Genomic DNA, 25,916 nt, shown 5'->3' with positions numbered 1-25,916 from the left:
GGCGCCGGGGGGGAGGGAGGGAGAGACGCCGGGGGGAGGAGGGAGAGACGCCGGGGGGAGGAGGGAGAGGCGCCGGGGGGAGGAGGGAGAGGCGCCGGGGGGAGGAGGGAGAGACGCCGGGGGGAGGAGGGAGAGCCGCCGGGGGGAGGAGGGAGAGACGCCGGGGGGAGGAGGGAGAGACGCCGGGGGGAGGAGGGAGAGACGCCGGGGGGAGGAGGGAGAGACGCCGGGGGGAGGAGGGAGAGACGCCGGGGGGAGGAGGGAGAGACGCCGGGGGGAGGCGGGAGAGACGCCGGGGGGAGGAGGGAGAGACGCTGGGGGGAGGAGGGAGAGACGCTGGGGGGAGGAGGGAGAGATGCTGGGGGAGAGAGAGAGAGAGAGAGAGAGAGAGAGAGAGAGAGAGAGAGAGTGAGAGAGACGGGGGGCAAGAGAGAGAGACGGGGGAGAGGAAGAGAGAGAGAGACGGGGGAAGAGAAAGAGACAGGGGAAGAGAGAGAGAGAGAGAGACGGGGGGGAAGAGAGGGAGAGACGGGGGGAGAGAGAGGGAGAGACGGGGGGAGAGAGAGGGAGAGACGGGGGGGAGAGAGAGGGAGAGACGGGGGAGAGAGAGAGGGGGAGACGGGGGAGAGAGAGAGGGAGAGACGGGGGAGAGAGAGAGGGAGAGACGGGGGAGAGAGGGAGAGACGGGCGGAGAGAGAGGGAGAGAGAGACGGGGGGAGAGAGAGGGAGAGAGATGGGCGGAGAGAGAGAGAACAAGAGACGGGCAGAGAGAGCGAGATGGGAGAGAGAGAGAGAGAGAGAGACAGACACGAGGTGGGGGGAGAGAGAGAGAGAGAGAGAGAGAGATAGAGACGGGGGGAGAGAGAGACGGGGGGAGAGAGAGAGAGAGAGAGAGAGTGACGGATGGAGAGAGAGAGAGAGAGAGTGAAATGGGGGGAGAGAGAGAGAGAGACAGGGGGAGAAAGAGAGAGAGAGAGAGAGAGAGAGAGAGAGAGAGAGACGGGGAAAGAGAGGGACAAACGAAGGGGGGAGAGAGAGAGAGAGACGGGGGGGGAGAGAGAGAGAGAGAGAGAGAGAGACGGGGGAGAGAGAGAGAGACATGGGGAGAGAGAGACGGGGGAGAGAGAGAGAGACACGGGGGAGAGAGGGACGGGGGGAGAGAGGGACGGGGGGAGAGAGGGACGGGGGGAGAGAGGGACGGGGGGAGAGAGGGACGGGGGAGAGAGGGACGGGGGAGAGAGAGACGGGGGGAGAGAGGGACGGGGGGAGAGAGGGACGGGGGGAGAGAGGGACGGGGGGAGAGAGAGACGGGGGAAGAGAGAGAGACGGGGGAGAGAGAGACGGGGGAGAGAGAGACGGGGGAGAGAGAGACGGGGGAGAGAGAGACGGGGGAGAGAGAGACGGGGGGAGAGAGAGAGAGAGAGAGAGAGAGAGAGTGGGGTGTGGGGGTTGGGATAGAGAGGACTCAGGGAAGGACTACAAGGGACACCGTTGGAGCGGATGATATCCAGAAGTCACGACACTGTCACTATTCACTTCATACCCAATAAACCTGTTAACAATTTGTACACAATGCCCCATCTATGGTGGGGTGAAGGGAGGGGCGAGGGGGAGGGATGTACTTGGACTGGGGTAAGGCACTTTGGCTGGGGGAGGCATGCACTTGGACTGGGTTAAGGCACTTTGGCTGGTCCTTACTCTCTTCAGGGGAGCTCTATCCTCTGTCACTTCAGGAATTCAAAGTGGATCAAGTTACAATTTGCAAAGTCTGTGAGACCTTGGGATGGGCGGTTCATAGAAACATAGAAAATAGGTGCAGGAGTAGGCCATTCGGCCCTTCGAGCCTGCACCACCATTCAATATGATCATGGCTGATCATGCACTTCAGTATCCCATTCCTGCTTTCTCTCCATATCCCTTGATCCCTTTAGCCGTAAGGGCCACATTCCTGTGAAACTTCAGGGTGTGGTTTATCCTCCAAGGGGACCACTCATAGACAAAGGGTGGAGCATGGGGCCATGTTTGCTGTACAAATAAGCGCGTCCGTAAAAGATCCCATGTCACTATTTCAAAGAAGAGCAGGGGCGTTCTCCCTGGTGCCCTGGACAATATTTATCCCTCAATCAACATAACAAAAACAGATTATCTGGTCATTAACAAATCTGTTTGTGAGCATTGCTGTGCGCAAATTGTTTGCCTTCTCTGTTCTCATTAGAAAGTACGGAGTGGGAAAGGGCTCTGTGCTGATTGGCTCATCAGGCCCATTCTTATCAAACACTATAGGGATTATAATTTCCGACCAGCGCAATTGCTTAACCTGGTCTTACTAAACCCACTCTGCACTTTTTAATGCGGCCATCATTTTAAATGGAATAATGAACACCCGAGGTAAAAATAGCACGGAGTGAAATTTAGCACAACGACAACAACTTGCATTCATATGGTGCTTTTAACGTGGTAAAACCTTTCAGAGAGTTTCACAGGAGCGTCATCGGCCAAAATTGACACCAAGCCAAAGAAACATAGAAAATAGGTGCAGGAGTTGACCATTCGGTCCTTCGAGCCTGCACCACCATTCAATATCATGGCTGATCATTCCCTCAGTACCCCTTTCCTGCTTTCTCTCCATACCTCTTGATCCCTTTAGCTGTAAGGGCCACATCTAACTCCTTCTTGAATATATCCAATGAACTGGCATCAAAAACTCTCTGTGGCAGGGAATTCCACAGGTTCACAACTCTGAGTGAAGATGTTTCTCCTCATCTCAGTCCTAAATGGCCTACCCCTTAGCCTAAGACTGTGTCCCCTGGTTCTGGACTTCCCCAACATCGGGAACATTCTACCCGCATCTACCCTGTCCCGTCCCGTCAGAACCTTATATGTTTCTATGAGATCCCCTCTCATCCTTCTAAACTCCAGTGTATAAAGGCCCAGTTGATCCAGTCTCTCCTCATATGTCAGTCCAGCCATCCCGGGAATCAGTCTGGTGAACCTTCACTGCACTTTCTCAATAGCAAGAATGTCCTTCGTCAGATTAGGAGACCAAAACTGAACACAATATTCCAGGTGAGGCCTCACTAAGGCTCTGTACAACTGCAGTAAGACGTCCCTGCTCCTGTACTCAAATCCCCTAGCTATGAAGGCCAACATACCATTTGCCTTCTTCACCGCCTGCTGTACCTGTATGCCAGCTTTCAATGACTGATGAACCATGACACCCAGGTCTCATTGCACCTCCCCTTTTCCTAATCTGCCGCCATTCAGATAATATTCTGTCTTCGCGGTTTTGCCCCCAAAGTGGATAATCTCACATTTATCCACATTATACTGCATCTGCCATGCATTTGCCCACTCACCTAACCTGTCCAAGTCACCCTGCAGCCTCTTAGCGTCCCCCTCACAGCTCACACCGCCACCCAGTTTAGTGTCATCTGCAAACTTGGAGATATTACACTCAATTCCTTCATCCAAATCATTGATTTATATTGTAAATAGCTGGGGTCCCAGCACTGATCCCTGCGGCACTCCACTAATCACTGCCTGCCATTCTGAAAAGGACCCATTTATCCCGACTCTCTGTTTCCTGTCTGCCAGCCAGTTCTCTATCCACGTCAGTACATTACCCCCAATACCATGTGCTTTGATTTTGCACACCAATCTCGTGTGTGGGACCTTGTCAAAAGCCTTTTGAAAGTTCAAATATACCACATCCACTGGTTCTTCCTTGTCCACTCTACTAGTTACATCCTCAAAAAATTCCAGAAGATTTGTCAAGCATGATTTCCCTTTCATAAATCCATGCTGACTTAGGCTGATCCGGTCACTGCTTTCCAAATGCGCTGCTATTTCATCCTTAATAATTGAAGGAGACATTAGGACAGGTGACCAAACGCTTGTTCAAAGAGACAGGTTTGAAGCAGCGAGTTTGGATGGAGTCAGCAGAAGTTTGGATGAACTCAAGATTATAGCGGGTGGAAGATAGGAGGCTGGCCAAGACAGAATTGGAATAGTCGAGACTACCATTCGTACAGGAATAGCCACAGTTGGAAGAACCCGCACTATATATACCAACTTCCTTATCGAGGACTCTATCCAACTTATTTAGGAAAGTTTGATAAAATTCACCCCTAACTGTGAAGACAATACCAAAACTCCACAACCTTAAAAGTTACATTATTCAAACTAAACCAATTTTTTTGTATATGTGACATTTCTATGGTCCCAGCATCACAGGAACCATGGATGATAGATTTTTTTTGATCACCTCTGCCCATACTTACTCCAATAACATTTCAGCTGCGATCCTAACCAATGAACAGCATACAATTGAGCCGTCAGGTTTTATTAGCACAGAAATGCAGTTGGGACAGGTGAGTTGGGCAGACTGCCCTGTACAATGTACCTGGAGCGCCACCTGCTGGACAAACAGAAGCATTACAATTTCTCAAAATGGATTTTCACCCAGATACTCAAAACAGGTCTGAATATTTAGATGATCAAAAACCAAAAGACTTACAGATGTTGGAATATACGAAACAAAATACAGAAAAAGCCGGAAGCACTCAGTAGGTGAGGCAGCAACTGTAGCGAAAGCAGAGGTGTTAATATCTTAGGTATGAACTCATCCTCGTAACTAATATCTTCCAGTTCTAAGGGTCCATACCTGAAAAGTTAACTCTGTTTCTCTCTCCACAGGTGCTGCCTGACCTGCTGACTGCTTCCAGCATCTTCTGTTTTATTTCAGAATTCCAGCATCTGTAATATTTTGGATTTTGTAAGAAGGACCAGGTTTCATCCTTGCTTTGAGGAGAGTTCTAGAATTTAAAATTCCCATCCTGATGATCAAATACCTCAATAGCCTCACCCCTCCCTATCTCTGTAACCTCCTCCAGCCCCACAACCCTCCGAGAACTCTGCGCTCCTCCAATTCTGGCCCCTTGCACATCCTCAATTTCCTTCCCCCCCCCCCACCATTGGTGGCCGTGCTTTCAGCTATGTCGGCACTACACTCTGGAATTCCCTCCTTAAATCTCTTTGCCACTCTATCTCTCTCTCCTCCTTTAAGACACTCCTTAAAACTTACCTCTTTGACAAAGCTTTTGGTCACTTGTCCAAATATAGTATCTCCTTACGTGGGTCGGTGTCAAAATTTGTCTCATAATAGTTCTGTGAAGCACCTTGGGACAATTAACTATGTTAAAGGCGCTATATAAATGCAAGTTGTTGTCACTCACGCTATTTCTCGCAGTTTAAACTCCTTAAGGAGGGAGACTGGTTCTGTGTGCCACCCCTTAACTCATTCTATTTTTTTATCTTTTCTTAAATATCCCTATCTTTTTCTTCGAATATCCAAGTATTCCATCCTACATAACCTTCCTCCATCAAGTGCTGCACATTGCCTCTCACTCTGGCGCAGTAAAAAAGTAGATCTCCGTAACTCTCGTAATCTTCCACTCCTCCTACAGTCTGCACACTGTTAATATCCAAGCTCAGCACCATCTAACCGCTTCGGTCTGCTCTCTGAGATGGACGTAAAAGATCCCATGGCACTATTTCAAAAAAGAGCAGGGGAATTCTTCCCAGAGTCCTGACCAATATTTATCCCTCAATCAACATAACAAAAACAGATTATCTGGTCATTATCACATTGCTATTTGTGGGAGCTTGCTGTGCACAAATTGGCTGCTGCATTTCCTACATTACAACAGTGACTACACTTCAAAACGTTCTTAATTGACTGTAAAGCGCTTTGAGACTTCCGGTGGTCATGAAAGGCACAATATAAATGCAAGTCTTTCTTTAGATTACTTTGTCTTCTCTCTCATCCTTTTTAGTCTTGTTGTTTTATTTTTATTCGTTCATGGGATGTGGGCATAGCTGGCAAGACCAGCATTTATTGCCCATCCCTAATTGCCCTTCAGAAGGTGGTGGTGAGCTGCCTTCTTGAACTGCCGCAGTCCGCATGGAGCTCCCATAGTGCTGTTAGGGTGGGAACAACGATGAAGGAACGGCGATTATATTTCCAAGTCAGGATAGTGTGTGACTTGGAGGCAAACGTGGAGGCGATGGAGTTCTCATGCGCCTGCTGCCCTGTCCAAGGTGCTAAAGGTTACGGGTTTGAGAAGTGCTGACGAAGCAGCCTTGGCAAGTTGTCCTGCATTATGGCTCTGTTTCTCCAGCTTTCGTTCAGGATTTTTTCGTTTGGAAGAAAATGATGCCCATAGCTCTTTTATGCCCATACCCCGTCAAAGAATTTTACAGAAAGAGGCCTATTGCAGCTCATCAATTGAAGGCATTTGACAAGGTGCCACATAAAAGGTTACTGCACAAGATAAAAGTTCACGGGGTTGGGGGTAATATATTAGCATGGATAGAGGATTGGCTAATGAACAGAAAACAGAGAGTCGGGATAAATGGTTCATTCTCGGGTTGGCAATCAGTAACCATTGGAGTGCCGCAGGGATCAGTGTTGGGACCCCAACTATTTACAATCTATATGAACGACTTGGAAGAAGTGACCGAATGTAACGTAGCCAAGTTTGCTGATGATACAAAGATGGGAGGAAAAGCAATGTGGGAGGAGGACACAAAAAATCTGCAAAAGGACATAGACAGGCTAAGTGAGTAGGCAAAAATTTGGCAGATGGAGTATAATGTCGGAAAGTGTGAGGTTATGCACTTTGGCAGAAAAAAAAATCAAAGAGCAAGTTATTATTTAAATGGAGAAAGATTGCAAAATGCTGCAGTACAGCGGGACTTGAGGGTACTTGTGTATGAAACACAAAAGGTTAGTATGCAGGTACAGCAAGTGATCAGGAAGGCGAATGGAATCTTGGTCTTTATTGCACAGGGGATGGAATATAAAAGCAGGGAAGTCTTGCTACAGTTGTACAGGGTATTGGTGAGGCCACACCTGGAATACTGCGTGCAGTTTTGGTTTCCATATTTACAAAAGGATATACTTGCTTTGGAGGCTGTTCAGAGAAAGTTCACAAGATCGATTCCGGAGATGAGGGATTGAGTAAGTTGGGCCTCTACTCATTGGAATTCAGAAGAATGAGAGGTGATCTTATCGAAACGTATAAGATTATGAGGGGGCTTAACAAGGTGGATGCAGAGAGTATGTTTCCACAGATAGGGGAGACTAGAACTAGAGGGCGTAATCTTTGAATAAGGGGCCGCCCATTTAAAACTGAGATGAGGAGAAATTTCTTCTCAGAGGGTTGTGGATCGGTAGAATTCGCTGCCTCAGAGAGCTGTGGAAGCTGGGACATTGAATAAATTTAAAACAGAAATAGACAGTTTCTTAAACGATAAGGGGATAAGGAGTTTTGAAGAGCGGGCAGGGAAGTGGAGCTGAATCCATGATAGAAACATAGAAACATAGAAATTAGGTGCAGGAGTAGGCCAGTCGGCCCTTCAAGCCTGCACCACCATTCAATAAGATCATGGCTGATCATTCACCTCAGTACCCCTTTCCTGCTTTCTCTCCATACCCCTTGATCCCTTTAGCCATTAGGGCCATATCCAACTCCCTCTTGAATATATCGAACAAACTGGTATCAACAATTCTGCGGAAGAGAATTCCACAGGTTCACAAGCCTCTGAGTGAAGAAGTTTCTCCTCATCTCGGTCCTAAATGGCTTATCCCTTATCCTTAGACTGCGTCCCGTGGTTCTGGACTCCCCCAACATCGGGAACATTCTTCCTGCATCTAACTTGTCCAATCCCGTCAGAATTTTATATGTTTCTATGTGATCCCCACTCATTCTTCTAAACTCCAGTGAATACAGACCCAGTCGATCCAGTCTCTCCTCATATGTCAATCCTGCCATCCCGGGAATCAGTCTGGTGAACCTTCGCTGCACTCCCTCAATAGCAAGAACATCCTTCCTCTGATTAGGAGACCAAAACTCAACACAATATTCCAGGTGAGGCCTCACCAAGGCCCTGTACAGCTGCAGCTAACTCAAATCCCCGAGCTATGAAGGCCAACATGCCATTTGCCTTCTTCGCCGCCTGCTGTACCTGCATGCCAACCTTCGATGACTGATGTACCATGACACCCAGGTCTCGTTGCACCTCCCTTTTTCCTAATCTGCCACCATTCAGTTAATATTCTGCCTTCGTGTTTTTGCTACCAAAGTGGATAACCTCACATTTATCCACATTACTACTGCATCTGCCATGCATTTGCCCACTCACCTAATCTGTCCAAGTCACCCTGCAGCCTCTTAGCATCCTCCTCACAGCTCACACCGCCACCCAGCTTAGTGTCATCTGAAAACTTGGAGATATTACTCTCAATTCCTTCATCTAAATCATTGATGTATATTGTAAAGAGCTGGGGTCCCAGCACTGAGCCCTGTGGCACCCCACTAGTCACTGCCTGCCATTCTGAAAAGGACCCGATTATCCCGACTCTCTGCTTCCTGTCTGCCAACCAGTTCTCTATCCATGTCAGTATATTATCCCCAATACCATGTGCTTTAATTTTGCACACCAATCTCTTGTGTGGGACCTTGTCAAAAGCCTTTTGAAAGTCCAAATACACCACATCCACTGGTTCCCCCTTGTCCACTCGACTAGTTACATCCTCAAAAAATTCTAGAAGATTTGTCAAGCATGATTTCCCTTTCATAAATCCATGCTGACTTGGACCGATCCTGTCACTGCTTTCCAAATGCGCTGCTATTTCATCTTTAATAATTGATTCTAACATTTTCCCCACTACTGATGTCAGGCTAACCAGTCTATAATTCCCCATTTTCTCTCTCCCTCCTTTTTAAAAAAGTGGTGTTACATTAGCACCCTCCAGTCCACAGGAACTGATCCAGAGTTGATAGATTGTTGTAAAATGATCACCAATGATCGGATCATAAGAACATAAGAACATAAGAATTAGGAACAGGAGTAGGCCATCTAGCCCCTCGAGCCTGCTCCGCCATTCAAAAAGATCATGGCTGATCTGGCCGTGGACTCAGCTCCACTTACCCGCCCGCTCACCATAACCCTTAATTCCCTTATTGGTTAAAAATCTAAATATCAGTGATTTGAATACATTCAATGAGCTAGCATCAACTGCTTCCTTGGGCAGAGAATTCCACAGATTCACAACCCTCTGGGAGAAGAAATTCCTTCTCAACTCGGTTTTAAATTGGCATCCCCCGTATTTTGAGGCTGTGCCCCCTAGTTCTAGTCTCCCCGACCAGTGGAAACAACCTCTCTGCCTTTATCTTGTCTATCCCTTTCATTATTTTAAATGTTTCTATAAGATCACCCCTCATCTTTCTGAACTCCAACGAGTAAAGACCCAGTCTACTCAATCTATTATCATAAAGTAACCCCCTCATCTCCGGAATCAGCCTAGTGAATCGTCTCTGTACCCACTCCAAGGCTAGTATATCCTTCCTTAAGTAAGGTGACCAAAACTGCACGCAGTACTCCAGGTGCGGCCTCACCAATACCCTGTACAGTTGCAGCAGGATCTCCCTGCTTTTGTACTCCATCCCTCTCGCAATGAAGGCCAACATTCCATTCACTTCCTGATTACCTGCTGCACCTGCAAACTAACTTTTTGGGATTCATGCACAAGGACCAATCGTGGAGCAGTGGAGGCGTGTCCTGCTCTGTTGGAGCTGTGAGCAGTGAGGAGAGCAGCTATCAACCTGTGCTCCTGCCTGGAGAGCCCTGAGACCAGCCCAGGAAGAGAAGGAAGGAAGGGGCTTCACCACCAACTTTCACCCAGAGGGAGAGGAGGAGAAAAGAAAACTTTGTACATCTTTTTACCATTCTGCAAAGAGTTGGAGAGAGGGGGAAAAGACCAAAACAACATCCAGCGTGGAAGGAGGGGGACTCTACCATTCTACAGGTGGGTGTGGGTGCAGTCTCAAAAAGACTTTGCTGAATCGGTGGGGGGAAGGAAAGAAGACCACTGAGGGCCGGAACATCGCGGGGGGTGTGTGTGTGTGGAAGTGTGTGTGGGGGGCCTTGCTACAACTAGGCCCCACACACAACTGAACCCCCCCCCCCCCCCCCAATTGCCTAGCCTGGGATAGCTGGAGCTACCAGGCTGAAGATTTTTTTTTCTTAATCACCCTATTAAAGATCGTTAGGAGTGTGTGCCTGGTGGCTCTAGCTACCCCAGGTGAAGACATCTTCTCCCCTCACCTGAAGACCACCCCAAAGACTTTGTGTTTTGCCATCTGGGATTGCACCCACCCACAGCTGCGAGGGGAGACCTGCCCTCGCAGTTCCCCCCCCCTTCCCACCCCCCTCTCTCTTTCTCTGTTACTCTGTTTCTCCCCTCTCTCTCTGAGAGCCCTTTCTTCCTAATTTTTTTTAAAAAAAAAACAATTGAGACAACTGAGCAGAGGGAGCAAGGCCTCTCCCCAATTGCCAACGAGGGGAGAGGTGCCTCGTTAAGGGCTCCTCTGCTCAGTTAATATACGAGGCCATTAAAGACCATTAAGGCCTGTGACTTTGGGGTGGGTGTAGCCCTTAAAGGGACCCCGTGATGGCGACCCCATCCACGCCGGTGGCAGGGCCAGCGAAGACGTATGCGCAGGTGGCAACCGCTTCCACGGCACCTCCTGCGCCACCCGCTGCCCTGCCACCTTTTACACTTATTACTAAAAAACACGGGGTCAAGAGCTACACTCACCCCACAATGACCATCGAGGAGTGCGTGCGGGCGATTGCTGGGGTAGTCGGCCCCTCGGCCATTGTCGCAGCCTCCAAGATGTCTGGGAAGGCCGTGTTCTTCCTGGGGTCGGAGCGGGCGGTGTCCCTGGCCCTTGAAAAGGGGCTCACGGTGGGCGGGACGTTCCTGCCGGTGGACCCTCTCGAGGCCACCGCGCAGAGGGTCATCGTGTCAAACGTCCCGCCCTTTGTTTCCGCTGAGCTCCTCCTCCCTCACCTACACCAACTGGGGGAGGTAAGGTCGGGGATCAACCCCATACCGCTCGGCCTCAGGGAGAACAGCCTGCGCCACGTGTTCTCCTTCCGCCGCCAGCTCTTTGTCCGGCTGGCGCGGGAGGACATGACGGAAGGGCACTTTAATGTGGTGCACGAGGGGACTGCCTACCGCGTCTTCTGGACGTCGGACAGCGTGCGGTGCCATGCCTGTAGGGAGGTGGGGCACGTTCGTAAGAACTGCCCCGCCTCCAAGGCCGCCAAACCACCGAAGGCGGCCAAGGCTGGCGCCGCCGCCACCCCTCCCCCTAGTTGCGTCCGCGTGCCGGGAGCCATGGGTGCGCGGGCATCGTCGGGGGCCTTTGTTTTCACGGCCTCCGGCGGGGGGGAGGGAGAGCGTCCGATCGAAAAGAAGGCGCGGAAGAAGACGAGACATCTAGAGGCGGGTCCCCTCAGTGCGCCGGAAAGTTTGACCACCGCGCTCAGCCCAACCCAGTCACCGGCGAGCGCGGGGTGCCCTGAGCCCGTGCCCGAGCCCTTGACCAATACCGCAGAGGGGCTCGGGCGAGGGCAAGATAAGGAAAAGGGGGGGGCGGAGCGGGAGGCCTCGGCAGACATGGAGGTCCCCCTGCCTCCGCGCACCCCCAGGAACAAAAGGAGGCACCGCCCCAATGAGGCGGAGGGGGAACAACGTCCCTCCGCGGAGGAGGCGGTGCCCGCCGCGTGTCCCGCGTCCCCCACCAGCGCCCCCAAATTGCGCTGTAGGCGCGAGGAATCTGTCCCCGGGGAGGGTGAGGCAGTCGAGGCTGCCCAGCCGCTGCCTCCTGGGGAGGGCGTGGCAGATCTGCCTGTCGTGGGGGGCGTGGGGCCAGCGGAAGAATGCGTAGCCGCCGGGTCGAGCGTCCCGGGGACTGAGGCGGGCGGGGCTGAAAAGGCTGAACCTGAGCCCGCCCAGCCAATACCCAACTTCCCCCGGGATTTGCTCGACTCTGAAAATGCCAATTTTATGGAATCCGTTCACGCTGGGCTGGGGGGTGGCGGCGGGGAGGGAGAAGAACAACAACCCTCGCCCCCTACTGTGGAGCTGGGGGAATTGGAGGACCTGGAACATTACTTTGACCAGGTCTCTCCCTGTTCCCCGGTTCCTGGGGAGGAGGGGGAACCCCTTCCGCTGTCGCTTCCCGACCCAGCACCAATTTTAAAAGAGCCCAGTGGGGACTCCTCTGCCGACGATCCTGGGGGTGGGATCGGGGCAGAGCCAGGGCCAAATGGAGCGGCCGGGCCGTTTGCCGTACCTCGTGCGGTCGACGGGTCGGCTGCTAGCGGCGACCTCCCGGAGGGGGACGGGGACTCGGTGGAGGACGCGGGTGAAGATCTCGAGTCCATCGCCAGTGAGGCGGTGGATCTGCTCGCGGCCGCCACTGAGACCCTCCTCATTCCCGCAGAGGAACTCCGGGACTTTTTGGTCCAGTGCCGGGGTCGCCGCGACCAAGCCCGTCTGGCCCTGGAAAGATGGTCCGAGCCGGGGCTGCTCGTCGCGTCCGTCCGCGCCGCCGCTAAAACCATGGCCGCGGGCGGGCCCTTATCAAAGGCTCAAGGCCTTGAGCTGCGCCGGCTCAAAAAGTTCCTCGCTGGGCTGCTGATGGAGTGGAGGTCAACAAACGACTCCACTCCCTCCCCCACAATAGGCTAAGGAAGAGGTTGCACTTTGCTTTTGCCATGAAGATAACCATAGCCAGCCTCAACATCAACGGCGGCAGAGGGGCACGCCGTAGATTTGACAATTTTTCGCTCCTGCGGGAGGGGAAATATGCGGTGTGCTTCCTGCAAGAAACCCACACCGTTCCGGGAGACGAAGCCACGTGGCTCCTGGAATGGCAAGGAGAGGTCCGCATGAGCCACCTCACCGCCATTTCTAGTGGGGTGGCCATCTTGCTGGGCCCGCATTTTCAGCCGGAGATCTTGGGGGTCGAGGAGCCAGTGCCAGGCCGCTTGCTGCACATAACGGTTCGCCTGGGGGACGTGCCGCTCCATCTCGTGAACGTGTACGCCCCTCAGCCCGGCCCGCAGCAAACGCGCTTCTTTGAAGAGGTGTCCGCTCTTCTTGGCTCCGTCGACGTTGGCGACTGCATTGTCCTCGAGGGGGATTTTAACTGCACCCTCAAGGCGAGGGACCGCTCCGGTGCCCCGCAGTGCATGACGGCGATGGAGAAGTTGAGGGACCTGGTCGGGTCCTTCGACTTGGTGGACGTCTGGCGAAATCTCCACCCCGACTCCAGCGCCTTTACTTGGGTGAGGCCTGGAGTTGGATGGTCTAGAGTCGACCGCCTTTACGTGTCTCGGGCGTACGTTTCCTGCGTCCCGGCGGCCTCCATGCGGCCGGTGCCGTCTTCGGACCACCACCTGGTGTGGGCGGAGCTCGCTTCGCTCCGCGCGAGGACGGGGTCCGCGTACTGGCACTTTAACAACCGGCTGCTGGAGGACGTGCGGTTCCAGGACTCGTTCCGTCGATTCTGGTCCGACTGGAGAAGGAAGCAGGGGGGCTTCCCCTCCTTGAGGCTATGGTGGGACGTGGGCAAGGCTCACGTCCGCGTCTTCTGTCAAGAGTACGCGAGGGGGTCGACCAAGAGCCGAGCGGCCAGAGTCGGGCGCCTAGAAAAAGAGGTGCTCGACCTGGAAGCCCGTCTTGGTCAAGTCGTCCAGGACCCGGCCCTGCGGACGGTGTACGAAGCGAAGAGGGCCGCGCTGAAGGACCTGCAGCTCGTCGGGTCCCGAGGCGCGTTCGTGAGGTCGCGGATCCGGTTCCTGCGGGATCTGGACCGCGGCTCCCCCTTCTTCTACTCGCTGGAAAAAAGGCAGAGTGTCCGTAAGCAGCTCTTGACGCTGCTGGCCGACGACGGCTCTCTCGTCTCGGATCCGGAGGGCGTCAACAACAGGGCCCGTGAATATTACGGGGCTCTGTTCTCTCCGGATCCGTCCAGCAAGGAAGCGCGTAGAGTTTTGTGGGAGGACCTGCCGAAGGTCAGCCCGGAGGGCGCCGAAAATCTGGAAGCTCCGCTAAGCCTGGCGGAGCTGACCGGTGCCCTCGACCGGCTCTCGAGGGGAAAATCCCCGGGGCTGGACGGGCTGACCGTGGAGTTCCACAGGGCGTTCTGGGACGTCCTAGGGGGCGACTACGCGCGGGTCCTGGGGGAAAGTCTGGCGACCGGGGAGATGCCCCTCTCTTGGCGCAGGGCAGTCATCGTCCTGCTGCCTAAGAAGGGCGATCTCCGCCTCCTTAAGAACTGGCGCCCGGTCTCCCTCCTCAGCACGGACTACAAAATCTTCGCCAGGGCGATGTCTGCTCGCCTTGGTGCCGTGCTGGACCACATGATCCACCCCGACCAGTCCTACACAGTCCCGGGCCGGACAATCCACGATAACATCCATCTGGTCCGGGACCTCATCCATTGTTCCCAGGAGGCTGGTCTGTCGGTCGCCTTCCTATCCCTCGACCAAGAGAAGGCGTTAGACAGGGTGGATCACGACTATCTGCTCGGAACTCTGCGCGCTTTCGGGTTCGGGACGCATTTCGTCGCCCGGATCCGACTTTTGTACGCCGCCGCGGAGTGTCTGATTAAGGTTAACGGGTCCTTGACGGCGCCCCTTCGCTTTAGGAGAGGGGTGCGCCAGGGATGCCCCATGTCCGGCCAGTTATACGCCGTTTGCGTGGAGCCTTTCCTGCGCCTCTTGCGGACGAGGTTGACGGGACTGGCTCTGCAAGGGCCGGGCGTGGAGGTCGTCCTCTCGGCTTACGCCGATGACGTGCTCCTCGCGGTAGAGGATCCCGCTGACCTGCGGAGGATGCGTGAGTGCCAGGAGATTTATTCGGCCGCGTCCTCCGCCAGGATCAACTGGGAGAAATGTTCCGGACTCCTGGTGGGTCAGTGGCGGGTGGACTCCCTGCTGGAGGAGCTCAGGCCTTTTGCCTGGAGCACGACCCATCTCCTCTATCTGGGAGTCTACCTTAGCCCCGACGAGGGAGCCTGGCCGGCGAACTGGCAGGAGCTGGAGGCCAAGGTCGCCGCTCGCCTAGGGCGCTGGACAGGACTGCTCCGAGTGCTGTCCTACAGGGGTCGAGCGCTAGTCATAAACCAGCTGGTGGCCGCAATGTTGTGGTACCGGCTGGTCACTTTGACCCCTCCCCCTGCGTTTGTCGCCAAGATACAGAAGAAGCTGGTGGACTTCTTCTGGAACAACAGGAAGCACTGGGTCTCTGCTGCGGTCTTGAGTCTCCCGCTTGAGGAGGGCGGTCAGTCGTTGGTGTGCGTCAGCGCCCAGCTCGCGACTTTCCGTCTTCAGACCCTGCAGAGATACCTTTACGTCGAGCCCCCTCCTAGGTGGTGTGCTCTGGCGAGGTATTTCTTCCGCCAGCAGCGCGACCTCAATTATGACACGCAGCTCCTGTTTGTGAACTTGGGGGGTGCCAGGACCGCCCTCCGGGAGCTGCCTGTCTTTTACAGGGAACTCATCAGGGTCTGGAACAAAGTCTCCACCAAGCGCAGCTCTCCGCCGGCTGGAGTGGCGGCCGTCCTGCAGGAGCCGCTGCTCGGGAATCCGTACCTCCACGGCCGAGGTTTCATGTGGCGGTCGGAAGAGAGGTCTGTGGCTGGTGAGGTGACCAGGGTCAGGGACCTGCTCGATGGCGGAGGAGCGGGCTGGATGGCGCCAGACACGCTGGCGCGGCGCCTAAATTCTGCCAACGTCCGCCACGCGGCCGATGCCATCGAGTCGCTAAAAACAGCTCTGGGCCCTGACTCCGTTAGGTGCATCGAGGAGGCTCAAGCACGTGGGGAGATCCCGTCCGAACTGACCCCCGTCCGGACGGAATTCCTCATCGGCGCCAAACCCCGGAACCTCCCTCGGGGGCCGGCGCCTCACAACTTGAGCCGCCTCGGGGAAATCCCCTCCGTGCCTTTCAGTTCCGCGCGGAGGGGTTTCCTGTACGGGCTGCTCCTGCACACCCTCAACTTTGCCATCCTCGCCGGCCGTCCGGACACGCCATGGCGTACCATCTTGCCGTCCGGAGGAGGCGGGGGTCCCCGATGGAGGGCACTCTACGCAGGGGTCCTCCCACTATTCATCGGGGACTTGGCCTGGAGGGTGGTGCACGGAGCAGTGCCGTGCAACAAATTTTTAAGCCGGTTCACGGACTCCCAGGCCGCCTGCAATTTCTGCGGTCTGGAGGAGTCCGTGTTCCATGTTTTTATTGAGTGCACGAGGTTGCAGCCCCTGTTCCATTATTTGAAAGGGCTGCTCCTGAAATTCTGGCTGCACTTCAGTCCCACCCTCCTGATCTTTGGGCACCCTGTGCGGAGGGGAGCGGGTAGGTCCGAAGGCCTCCTCGTAGGACTGCTCCTGGGCACGGCCAAGGGTGCCATCAGCCAGTCCAGGCAGCGGGCGGTCGAGGGGGTCGTTCAACCTGACTGCCTGCCTCTCTTCCGCTCTTACATCCGGTCCAGGGTGCCCTTGGAGATGGAGCACGCGGTGTCCACCGGTACGCTCGCGGCCTTCCGCGAGAGGTGGGCACCGGAGGGACTGGAGTGCATCATCACGCCCGGCAACCAAATTTTAATTTGATTTTACGTTTTTAAGTTTAATTTGTTTTAATTGCCGGTGCTTTTAGTGTCCCCCTTCCCTTTTATAGGGGGCACTGGGGAAAATTGTGATTTTAGTGCCCAAAAAAAAAACCAAAAAAAGAAAAACACAAAAAAAAACAAAAAAAAAACAAAAAGAAGGGGGGGGGGGGGAAAAAGGGCCTTGTAAATGTCTGGAGTGTCACCCAGGTCGGGTGGCACCGTTTAATGTTTTATGTTTTGCAGGTGAACTCCAAAAAGAGTTTCATGCACAAGGACCCCCAGGTCCCTCTGCACTGCAGCATGTTGTCATTTCTCCCCATTCAAATAATATTCCCTTTTACTGTTTTTTTTCCCAAAGTGGATGACCTCACATTTTCCGACATTGTATTTCATCTGCCAAACCTTAGCCCATTCGCTTAACCTATCCAAATCTCCTTGTAGCTTCTCTGAGTCCTCTACACAACCCGCTTTCCCACTAATCTTAGTGTCATCTGCAAATTTTGTTGCACTACACTCTGTCCCCTCCTCTAGGTCATCTATGTATATTGTAAACAGTTGTGGTCCCAGCACCGATCCCTGTGGCACACCACTAACCACCGATTTCCAACCCGAAAAGGACCCATTTATCCCGACTCTCTGCTTTCTGTTCGCCAGCCAATTCTCTATCCATGCTAATACATTTCCTCTGACTCCGCGTACCTTTATCTTCTGCAGTAACCTTTTGTGTGGCACCTTATCGAATGCCTTTTGGAAATCTAAATACACCACATCCATCGGTACACCTCTATCCATCATGCTCGTTATATCTTCAAACAATTCCAGTAAATTAGTTAAACATGATTTCCCCTTCATGAATCCATACTGCGTCTGCTTGATTGCGCTATTCCTATCTAGATGTCCCGCTATTTCTTCCTTAATGATAGCTTCAAACATTTTCCCCACTACAGATGTTAAGCTAACCGGCCTATAGTTACCTGCCTTTTTTCTGCCCCCTTTTTTAAACAGAGGCGTTACATTAGCTGCTTTCCAATCCGCTGGTAACTCCCCAGAGTCCAGAGAAATTTGGTAGATTATAACGAATGCATCTGCTATAACTTCCGCCATCTCTTTTAATACCCTGGGATGCATTTCATCAGGACCAGAGGACTTGTCTACCTTGAGTTCCATTAGCCTGTCCAGCACTACCTCCCTAGTGATAGTGATTGTCTCAAGGTCCTCCCTTCCCACATTCCCGTGATCAGCAATTTTTGGCATGGTTTTAAGTCTTCCACTGTGAAGACCGAAGCAAAATAATTGTTTAAGGTCTCATCCATTTCCACATTTCCCATTATTAAATCCCCCTTCTTATCTTCTTAGGGACCAACATTTACTTTCGTCACTCTCTTCCGTTTTATATATCGGTAAAAGCTTTTACTATCTGTTTTTATGTTTTGCGCAAGTTTACCTTCGTAACCTATCTTTCCTTTCTTTATTGCTTTCTTAGTCATTCTTTGCTGTCGTTTTAAATTTTCCCAATCTTCTAGTTTCCCACTAACCTTGGCCACCTTATACGCATTAGTTTTTAATTTGATACTCTCCTTTATTTCCTTGATTATCCACGGCTGGTTATACCTTCTCTTACCGCCCTTCTTTTTCACTGGAATATATTTTTGTTGAGCACTATGAAAGAGCTCCTTAAAAGTCCTCCACTGTTCCTTAATTGTGCCACCGTTTAGTCTGTGTTCCCAGTCTACTTTAGCCAACTCTGCCCTCATCCCACTGTAGTCCCCTTTGTTTAAGCATAGTACGCTCGTTTGAGACACTACTTCCTCACCCTCAATCTGTATTACAAATTCAACCATACTGTGATCACTCATTCCGAGAAGATCTTTTACGAGGAGGTCGTTTATTATTCCTGTCTCATTACACAGGACCAGATCTAAGATAGCTTGCTCCCATTAGGTTCTGTAACATACTGTTCTAAGAAACAATCCCGTATGCATTCTATGAATTCCTCCCAAGGCTACCCCGTGCGATTTGATTTGACCAATCGATATGTAGGTTAAAATCCCCCATGATTACTGCCGTTCCTTTTTCACATGCCTCCATTATTCCCTTGATTATTGTCCGCCCCACCGTGAAGTTATTATTTGGGGGCCTATAAACTACACCCACCAGTGACTTTTTCCCCTTACTATCTCTAATCTCCACCCACAATGATTCAACATTTTGTTCATTAGAGCCAATATCATCTCTCACAACTGCCCTCTTATCATCCTTTATTAACAGAGCTACCCCACCTCCTTTCCCTTCTTGTCTATCCTTCCGAATTGTCAGATACCCCTGTATGTTTAATTCCCAGTCTTGGCCACCCTGCAACCACGTTTCTGTAATGGCCACCAAATCATACCCATTTGTAATGATTTGTGCCGTCATCTCATTTACTTTATTTTGAATGCTGCGTGGTAGAGTCTTTAATACTAGTTTTTAAACCATGATTTTTAGTTTTGACCCCTCCTGCAGCCCCTTTATATTCATACATATTGTCCCTTCCTATCACCTTGTGGTTTACACTTACCCCAGTGCTACTCTGCTCTGTTGCCTCCTGCCTTTTGCATTCTTTCTTGGGATCCTGTTCATCTGAGTTCTCACCTATTCTAACTAGCTCAGAGCCCTCTCCTGGGTTCCGAATACTCCTTGCATTGAGGCACCGAGCTTTCAGGCTTGCCTTTTTATTACACTTTGACCCTTTAGAATTTTGCTGTACTGTGGCCCTTTTTGTTTTTTGTCTCGAGTTTCTCTGCCCTCCACTTTTACTCATCTCCTTTCTGTCTTTTGCTTGTGTCTCCATTTTGTTTCCCTCTGTCTCCCTGCATTGGTTCCCATCCTCCTGCCATATTAGTTTAACTCCTCCCCAACAGCACTAGCAAGCACTCCCCCTAGGACATTGGTTCCAGTCCTGCCTAGGTGCAGACCGTCCAGTTTGTACTGGTCCCACCTCCCCCAGAACCGGTTCCAATGCCCCAAGAATCAGCCATGATCATATTAAATGGCGGAGCAGGCTTGAGGCCTACTCCTGCTCCTATTTCTTATGTTCTTGTGTTCTTATTAGTTTCATTCCCCCCACCCTTTCCCCGTACTATTTTCCTCTCCGTCTCAGGCATTATTACAGATTCTGCTCCTACTATTGTTCCTGGCAGGCCATTTCATGTTCTAAATGTCTTCTGTAAAAAAAAATTGACTTTCTCCCTTTTTCCTTTTGGTGATGATCTTAAAATTGTGCCCTTTATTTCCTTTACAGTAGTTCTATGGCTTGATGCCATCAGCACATTTAATCATTACTGGAACGAACTTTTCTGTATTGTTAGCCGAGGCATAGAATACAAGCAGAAACCAAGCGTAGACAGCGGAAGGAGCGTGAATCAATCCAGGCTCCCAACCACCCTTTCCTTCAACCACCGTCTGCCCCACCTGTGACAGAGACTGTAGGTCCCGCATTGGACTGTTCAGTCACCTGAGAATTCACTTTTAGAGTGGAAGCAAGTCTTCCTCGACTCCGAGGGACTGCCTATGATGATGATGATGATGATGGAGAGTACTGCGTGCAGTTCTGGTCACATTACAGGAAAGATGTGATTGCACTAGAGAGGGTGCAGAGGCGATTTACGAAGATGTTGCCCTGAGTGGAGAATTTTAGCTATGAGAAAAGATTGGATAGGTTGGGTTTGTTTTCTATGGAACAGGGGAGGTTGAGAGGAGACCTTATTGCGGTGTATAAAATTATGAGGGCCGAGATAGAGTGGATAGGAAGGATCTATTTCCCTTAGCAGAGGGGTCAATACCCAGGAGGCATAGATTTAAAGTAATTGGTAGGAGGTTTAGAAGGAATTTGAGGGGAATTTATTTCCCCCAAAAGGTGATGGGGGTCTTGAACTCACTGCCTGAAAGGGTGGTAGAGGCAGGAACCCTCACCACTTTTAAAAACGACTTGTATGTGCACTTGAAATGTCGTAACCTACAAGGCTACAGACCAGGAGCTGAAAAGTGGGATTAAGCTGGATAGCTCTTGGTCGGCCGGCATGGACACGATGGGCCAAAATGGCCTACTTCCTTGGTGTAATTGTCTATGATTCTATGATTCATAGAGACTAGAAGCCTGTCATTCGAACTACATGTATTAATCGAGCTGCTTCACATAGTAAAGGGCAACAACGCCTCACTCAGTTATCCCAATCATGCCATCAACACTCACAATTTAAATTAAATAGGTTCAAAAATTTAAAAAAGAAATTATGTAAATTTTTTTTAAATCTCTTGAAAGAGGAAAAAATTGTTATAAATACATAGTGATATGTAGCTGGGAGTAATTGGTCAGCCATAATCTAATTAATGGATTATAACATAATCAGAAACATGGCTCAGATATTGTTTGTAAACTCTGTATGGGGAGGGTTTATTTCAATTTTGTGTCCTTTCTTATTTAGCGGATGCCAGCAGTCAAAACAGATAGAAATAACAAATGCAACCTATACAGGTGTATGTCAACATCCAAGACAAATGGTAAATATAAGAGATTGAAAATCGAATACTGAAGTGCAGTTTCATTACCATGGTTAGTGCGTTTGATTTATAACATAACAAACATAAGAAATAGGAGCAGAAGTAGGCCATTGGCCCCTCGAGCCTGCTCCGCCATTTAATAATGGCTGATCTGATCATGGGCTCAGCTCCACTTCCTTACCCGCTCCCTATAAACCTTCACTCCCTTAACGCTCAAAAATCTGTCTATCCCCACCTTAAATATGTTCAATGACCCAGCCGCCACAGCTCTCTGGGGCACAGAATTCCACAGATTTACAACCCTCCGAGAAAAAATTCCGCCTCATCTCAGCTCTCAATCGGCGACTCCTTATTCTGAAACTATGCCCCCCAGTTCTGGAATCCCCCCACGAGGGGAAACATCTTCTCTGCATCTACCCGGTCAAGCCCCCTCAGTATCTTATATGTTTCGATAAGATCACCTCTCATTCTTCTAAACTCCAATGAGTATCGGCCCAATCTACTGAACCTTTCTTCATAAGGGATCAACCGAGTGAACCTTCTCTGAACTGCCTGCAATGCAAGTATATCCCTCCTTAAGTCGGGATAAATGGGTCCTTTTCCGGTTGGAAATCAGTGGTTAGTGGTGTGCCACAGGGATCAGTACTGGGACCACAACTGTTTACAATATACATAGATGACCTAGAAGAGGGGACAGAGTGTAGTGCAACAAAATTTGTAGATGACACTAAGATTAGTGGGAAAGCGGGTTGTGTAGAGGACTCAGAGAGGCTGCAAGGAGATTTGGATAGGTTAAGCGAATGGGCTAAGGTTTGGCAGATGGAATACAATGTCGGAAAGTGTGAGGTCATCCACCTTGGGAAAAAAAAACAGTAAAAGGGAATATTATTTGAATGGGGAGAAATTACAACATGCTGTGGTGCAGAGGGACCTGGGGATCCTTGTGCATGAAACTCTTTTGAGCTACTGCACCTGGTATTCCCAGGCAGTCTCCCATCCAAGTACTAACCAGGCCTGCCTCTGCTTAGCTTCTGAGATCAGACGAGATCGGGCGTTTTCAGACTAGTGTGGCCGTAGGCTAAATTCTACATTTTGAAACAACTGCCTCCCCGTCGGGGAATTGAACCCCGGTCTCCCGCGTGACAGGCGGGGACACTCACCACTATACTAACGAGAATCCCAAAAGGTTAGTTTGCAGGTGCAGCAGGTAATCAGGAAGGCAAATGGAATGTTGGCCTTCATTGCGAAAGGGATGGAGTACAAAAGCAGGGAGGTGTTGCTGCAACTGTATGAGGTATTGGTAAGGCCGCACCTGGAGTACTGCGTACAGTTTTGGTCACCTTACTTAAGGAAGGATATACTAGCTTTGGAAGGGGTACAGAGACGATTCACTAGGCTGATTCGAGAAATGAGGGGGCTACCTTATGATGATAGATTGAGTAGACTGGGTCTTTACTCCTTGGAGTTCAGAAGGATGAGGGGTGATCTTATAGAAACATTTAAAATCATGAAAGGGATAGACAAGATAGAGGCAGAGAGGTTGTTTCCATTGGTGGGGGAGACTAGAACTCGGGGGCACAGCCTCAAAATACGGAGGAGCCAATTTAAAACCGAGTTGAGAAAGAATTTCTTCTCCCAGAGGGCTGTGAATCTGTGGAATTCTCTGCCCAAGGAAGCAGTTGAGGCTGGCTCATTGAATGTTTTCAAGTCAAAGATAGATAGATTTTTAAGCAATAAGGGAATTAAGGGTTACGGGGAGAGGGCGGGTAAGTGGAGCTGAGTCCACGACCAGATCAGCCATGATCTTATTGAATGGCGGAGCAGGCTCGAGGGGCTAGATGGCCTACTCCTGTTCCTAATTCTTATGTTCTTATGTTCTTAAATAAGGAGACCAAAACTGTACGCAGTATCATTTGTTGATGGCGAAAAGTTGCTTAAGTTATATATAGTCAATTTCTCCTTGGGTGCGCTAAAAGATTTACTTACTAATGGTCACCTTAGATATAGGTTTACGGGGGAGATTTTATGATCCCTGCCAGCACAGCTCCATGCTGGAAGTGGGGAATCACCTATTTAATAATCAATGTCACTAATGTACAGTTTTCACTGATAAATGGATAGACTGGCGGAATTCGGTCCCCAATCACCCATGTAATAACACTGGAATTTAACATACTGCAAATGTCCGTTTATGATATAGAGCTGGGAGCAGAAGGAGCAGCGTGGCGGCCTGGCCCAGCGCAGCTCCCAGCCTGCGAGCACCATCGGAGCAGGCTGGGGAGCGGAAGGAGCGGCGTGGTGGTATACCATTCCCGGGAGCAGCACGTGCTGGAGCAGAAGAGCGACGGCAGCGAAGAGGGCGACTCGATTGGATGTCACCAAGATTCAGGTCAATGACTGGAGCGTGGCCAGGTACAGCAGGAGCGGCGAGGTCGGGGCGAAGGAGCGGCGAGAGATTGTAGAGGGACATGATCGGAGCTCAGGAGAGGTGAGAGTTCGGGGTCCAGGGGCAGCACGGGCCAGCCCACACTGCGATATGTGTGCGCTTTAGGTCCGTGCAGCAGAGCTGGTCTCCAGTCGTCTTGGTTAATCCTTGCCACTGGACCAAGACCTAGCTCTGTCAAGCTCGTGTGGTGGCTGGTGTGCAACGGCCACCCCACGTTAAAAAAATCCACGCACAGACATCTTCCACCCTTCAAGATTTAGTTCGGGATCTGGAATATTAGGTCCTTCATTGAAACACCTGTGAACTTTTTGCCGTGGAAGCAAGTCATCCTCGATTCGAGGGACTGCCTATGATGATGATGATATATTTGTTACATATATAAAAAAAGACCTGCATTTATATAGCACCTTTCATGACCGACTACCCAAAGCGCTTTACAGCCACTGAACTGATTTTTTTGGTTGAAGTGTAGTCACTGTTGTGATGTAGGAAATTGCGGTCATCAATTTGCGCACAGCAAGGTCCCACAAACAGCAATGTGATAATGACCAGATAAACTGTTTCAGTGATGTTGGTTGAGGGATAAATATTGACCAGTACATCGGGGGAACTCCCCTGCACTTCTTCGAAATAGTGTCGTGGGATCTTTTACGTCAACCCGACAGAGCAGATAGACGGGGCCTCGGTTTAACGTCTCATCCGAAAGGCGGCACTTACCGACAGTGCGGCACTGCACAGGGGAGCATCAGCCTAGATTTAGTGCTCAAATCTCTGGAATGGGACTTGAAACCACAACCTTCTGGCTCGGAGGCCAGAATGTTGCCCACTGAATAAGAACTGGTGTGTTGGCCTTGAAAGCTAGCAGACTGAAATAAGGAGGAGGGAGTTGTGTCTTTGCATCCTCCCCTGCTGAATCAAAAACGTTTTGTTTGTGGGGGAGAAGATTGGAGAGAGGTTGAGGAGAGAAGATTGAGGTGTATAAAATTATGAGGGGCCGAGATAAGAGTGGATAGGAAGGACCTATTTCCCTTAGCAGAAAGGTCAATAAGCAGGCGGCATAGATTTAAAGTAGTTGGTAGAAGGATTAGAGGGGAGTTGAGGAGAACTTTTTTCATCCAGAGGGTGGTGGAGGTCTAGAATTCTCTGTGGCAGAAACCCTCATCACATATAAAAAGTATTTGGATATGCGCTTGAAGTGCTGCAACTACAGGGCTCAAGGACCAAGAGCTGGAAAGTGGCATTAGGTTGGATACTTCTTTTTCGGAAGGTAGACACGATGGGCCGAATAGCCTCCGTGTGCCGTAAATTTTTATGCTTCTATGATATTTTATATATTATATACATATATAAAGAAAGACTTGCATTTATATAGCACCTTTCACGGCCTCAAGATGTCCCAAAGCACTTTACAGCCAATAAAGTTTTTTTTTCTGTTGAAATGTAGTCACTCTTGTAATGTAGGAAATGAGGTCGCCAATTTGCGCAAAGTGTCACAAACAACAATGTGGTAATGACCAAATAATCTGGGGTTTTTTATGCTCAACGAAAGACGGCACCTCTGACAGTGCGGCACTGCACAGGGGAGCGTCAGCCTAGATTTTGGTTCTCAAATCTCTGGAGTGGGACTTGAACCCACAACCTTCTGACTGGGAGGCGAGGGTGCTACCCATTGAATAGGAACTGGTGCATTGGCCTTGAAAGCTAAAAGATGAAAGCCCCCAGTAAAGGGGGAGGGAGCTGTGACTTTGCATCCTGCTTACTCCTGTCTGAAGCTAAACCAGACTGTTCGCAACATTGGTGTCATATTTGACCCTAAAATGAGAGGCATAACTAAGACCGCCTATTTCCACTTCTGTAACATCGCCCATCTTCGCCCTTGCCTCAGCTCATCCGCTGCTGAAGCCCTTATCCATGCCTGTGTTGCCTCTAGACTTGACTATTCCAAATTACCTCCCACATTCTACCCTGTGTAAACTAGAGGTTATCCAAAACTCGGCTGCCCGTGTCCTAACTCACACCAAGTCCCGCTCACCCATCACCCCCGGTGCTCGCCGACCTACATTGGCTTCCAGTTAAGCAACGCCTAGATTTCAAAATTCTCATCCTTATGTTCAAATCCCTCCATGGCCTCACCCCTCCCTATTTATAATCTCCTCCAGCCCCACAACCCTCCCACCCCAAGATGTCTGTGCTCCTCTAATTCCGTCCTCCTGAGCATCCCTGATTAGAATCGCTCAACCATCGGTGGCCCCACTGAATAGGAACTGGTGTGTTGGCCTTGAAAGCTAACAGATGAAAGCCCCCAGTAAAGGGGGAGGGAGCTGTGACTTTGCACCTGCATCCTTCTGTTGCCTAGGCCCCAAGCTCTGGAACTCCAAACCTAAACCTCTTCGCCTCTT

The 25,916-nt window shown here is 50.8% G+C and overlaps 1 protein-coding gene, 1 non-coding gene and 1 pseudogene across 4 annotated transcripts in view; all 3 read right to left on the bottom strand.

Moving 5' to 3' along the window:
• ccdc13 (coiled-coil domain containing 13) overlaps nucleotides 1-25,916 on the bottom strand; it is an 83,171-nt gene that overhangs the window by 55,962 nt on the left and 1,293 nt on the right. Inside the window, exon 1 of one of the 3 annotated variants that reach the window (XM_070881728.1) lies at nucleotides 4,281-4,306. The exons of the other annotated variants lie outside the window; for them this stretch is intronic. Coding sequence (XP_070737829.1) covers nucleotides 4,281-4,291 — 11 coding nt within the window. The 5' untranslated portion in view covers nucleotides 4,292-4,306. Of the gene's footprint in view, nucleotides 1-4,280; nucleotides 4,307-25,916 lie in introns of those variants that run through there. 3 annotated transcript variants of the gene reach the window in all.
• On the bottom strand, nucleotides 22,032-22,150 carry LOC139264976 (5S ribosomal RNA; annotated as a pseudogene).
• Nucleotides 22,177-22,248, bottom strand: trnad-guc (transfer RNA aspartic acid (anticodon GUC)). The gene has a single exon. It is a non-coding gene; the product is annotated as a tRNA-Asp (tRNA).

The sequence above is a fragment of the Pristiophorus japonicus genome, chromosome 5 (genome assembly GCF_044704955.1).
Source record: "Pristiophorus japonicus isolate sPriJap1 chromosome 5, sPriJap1.hap1, whole genome shotgun sequence".
Taxonomy (NCBI): domain Eukaryota; kingdom Metazoa; phylum Chordata; class Chondrichthyes; family Pristiophoridae; genus Pristiophorus; species Pristiophorus japonicus.
The sequence above is the reverse complement of the archived record's forward strand: the minus strand, read 5'-3'. Positions and strand labels throughout refer to the sequence as shown.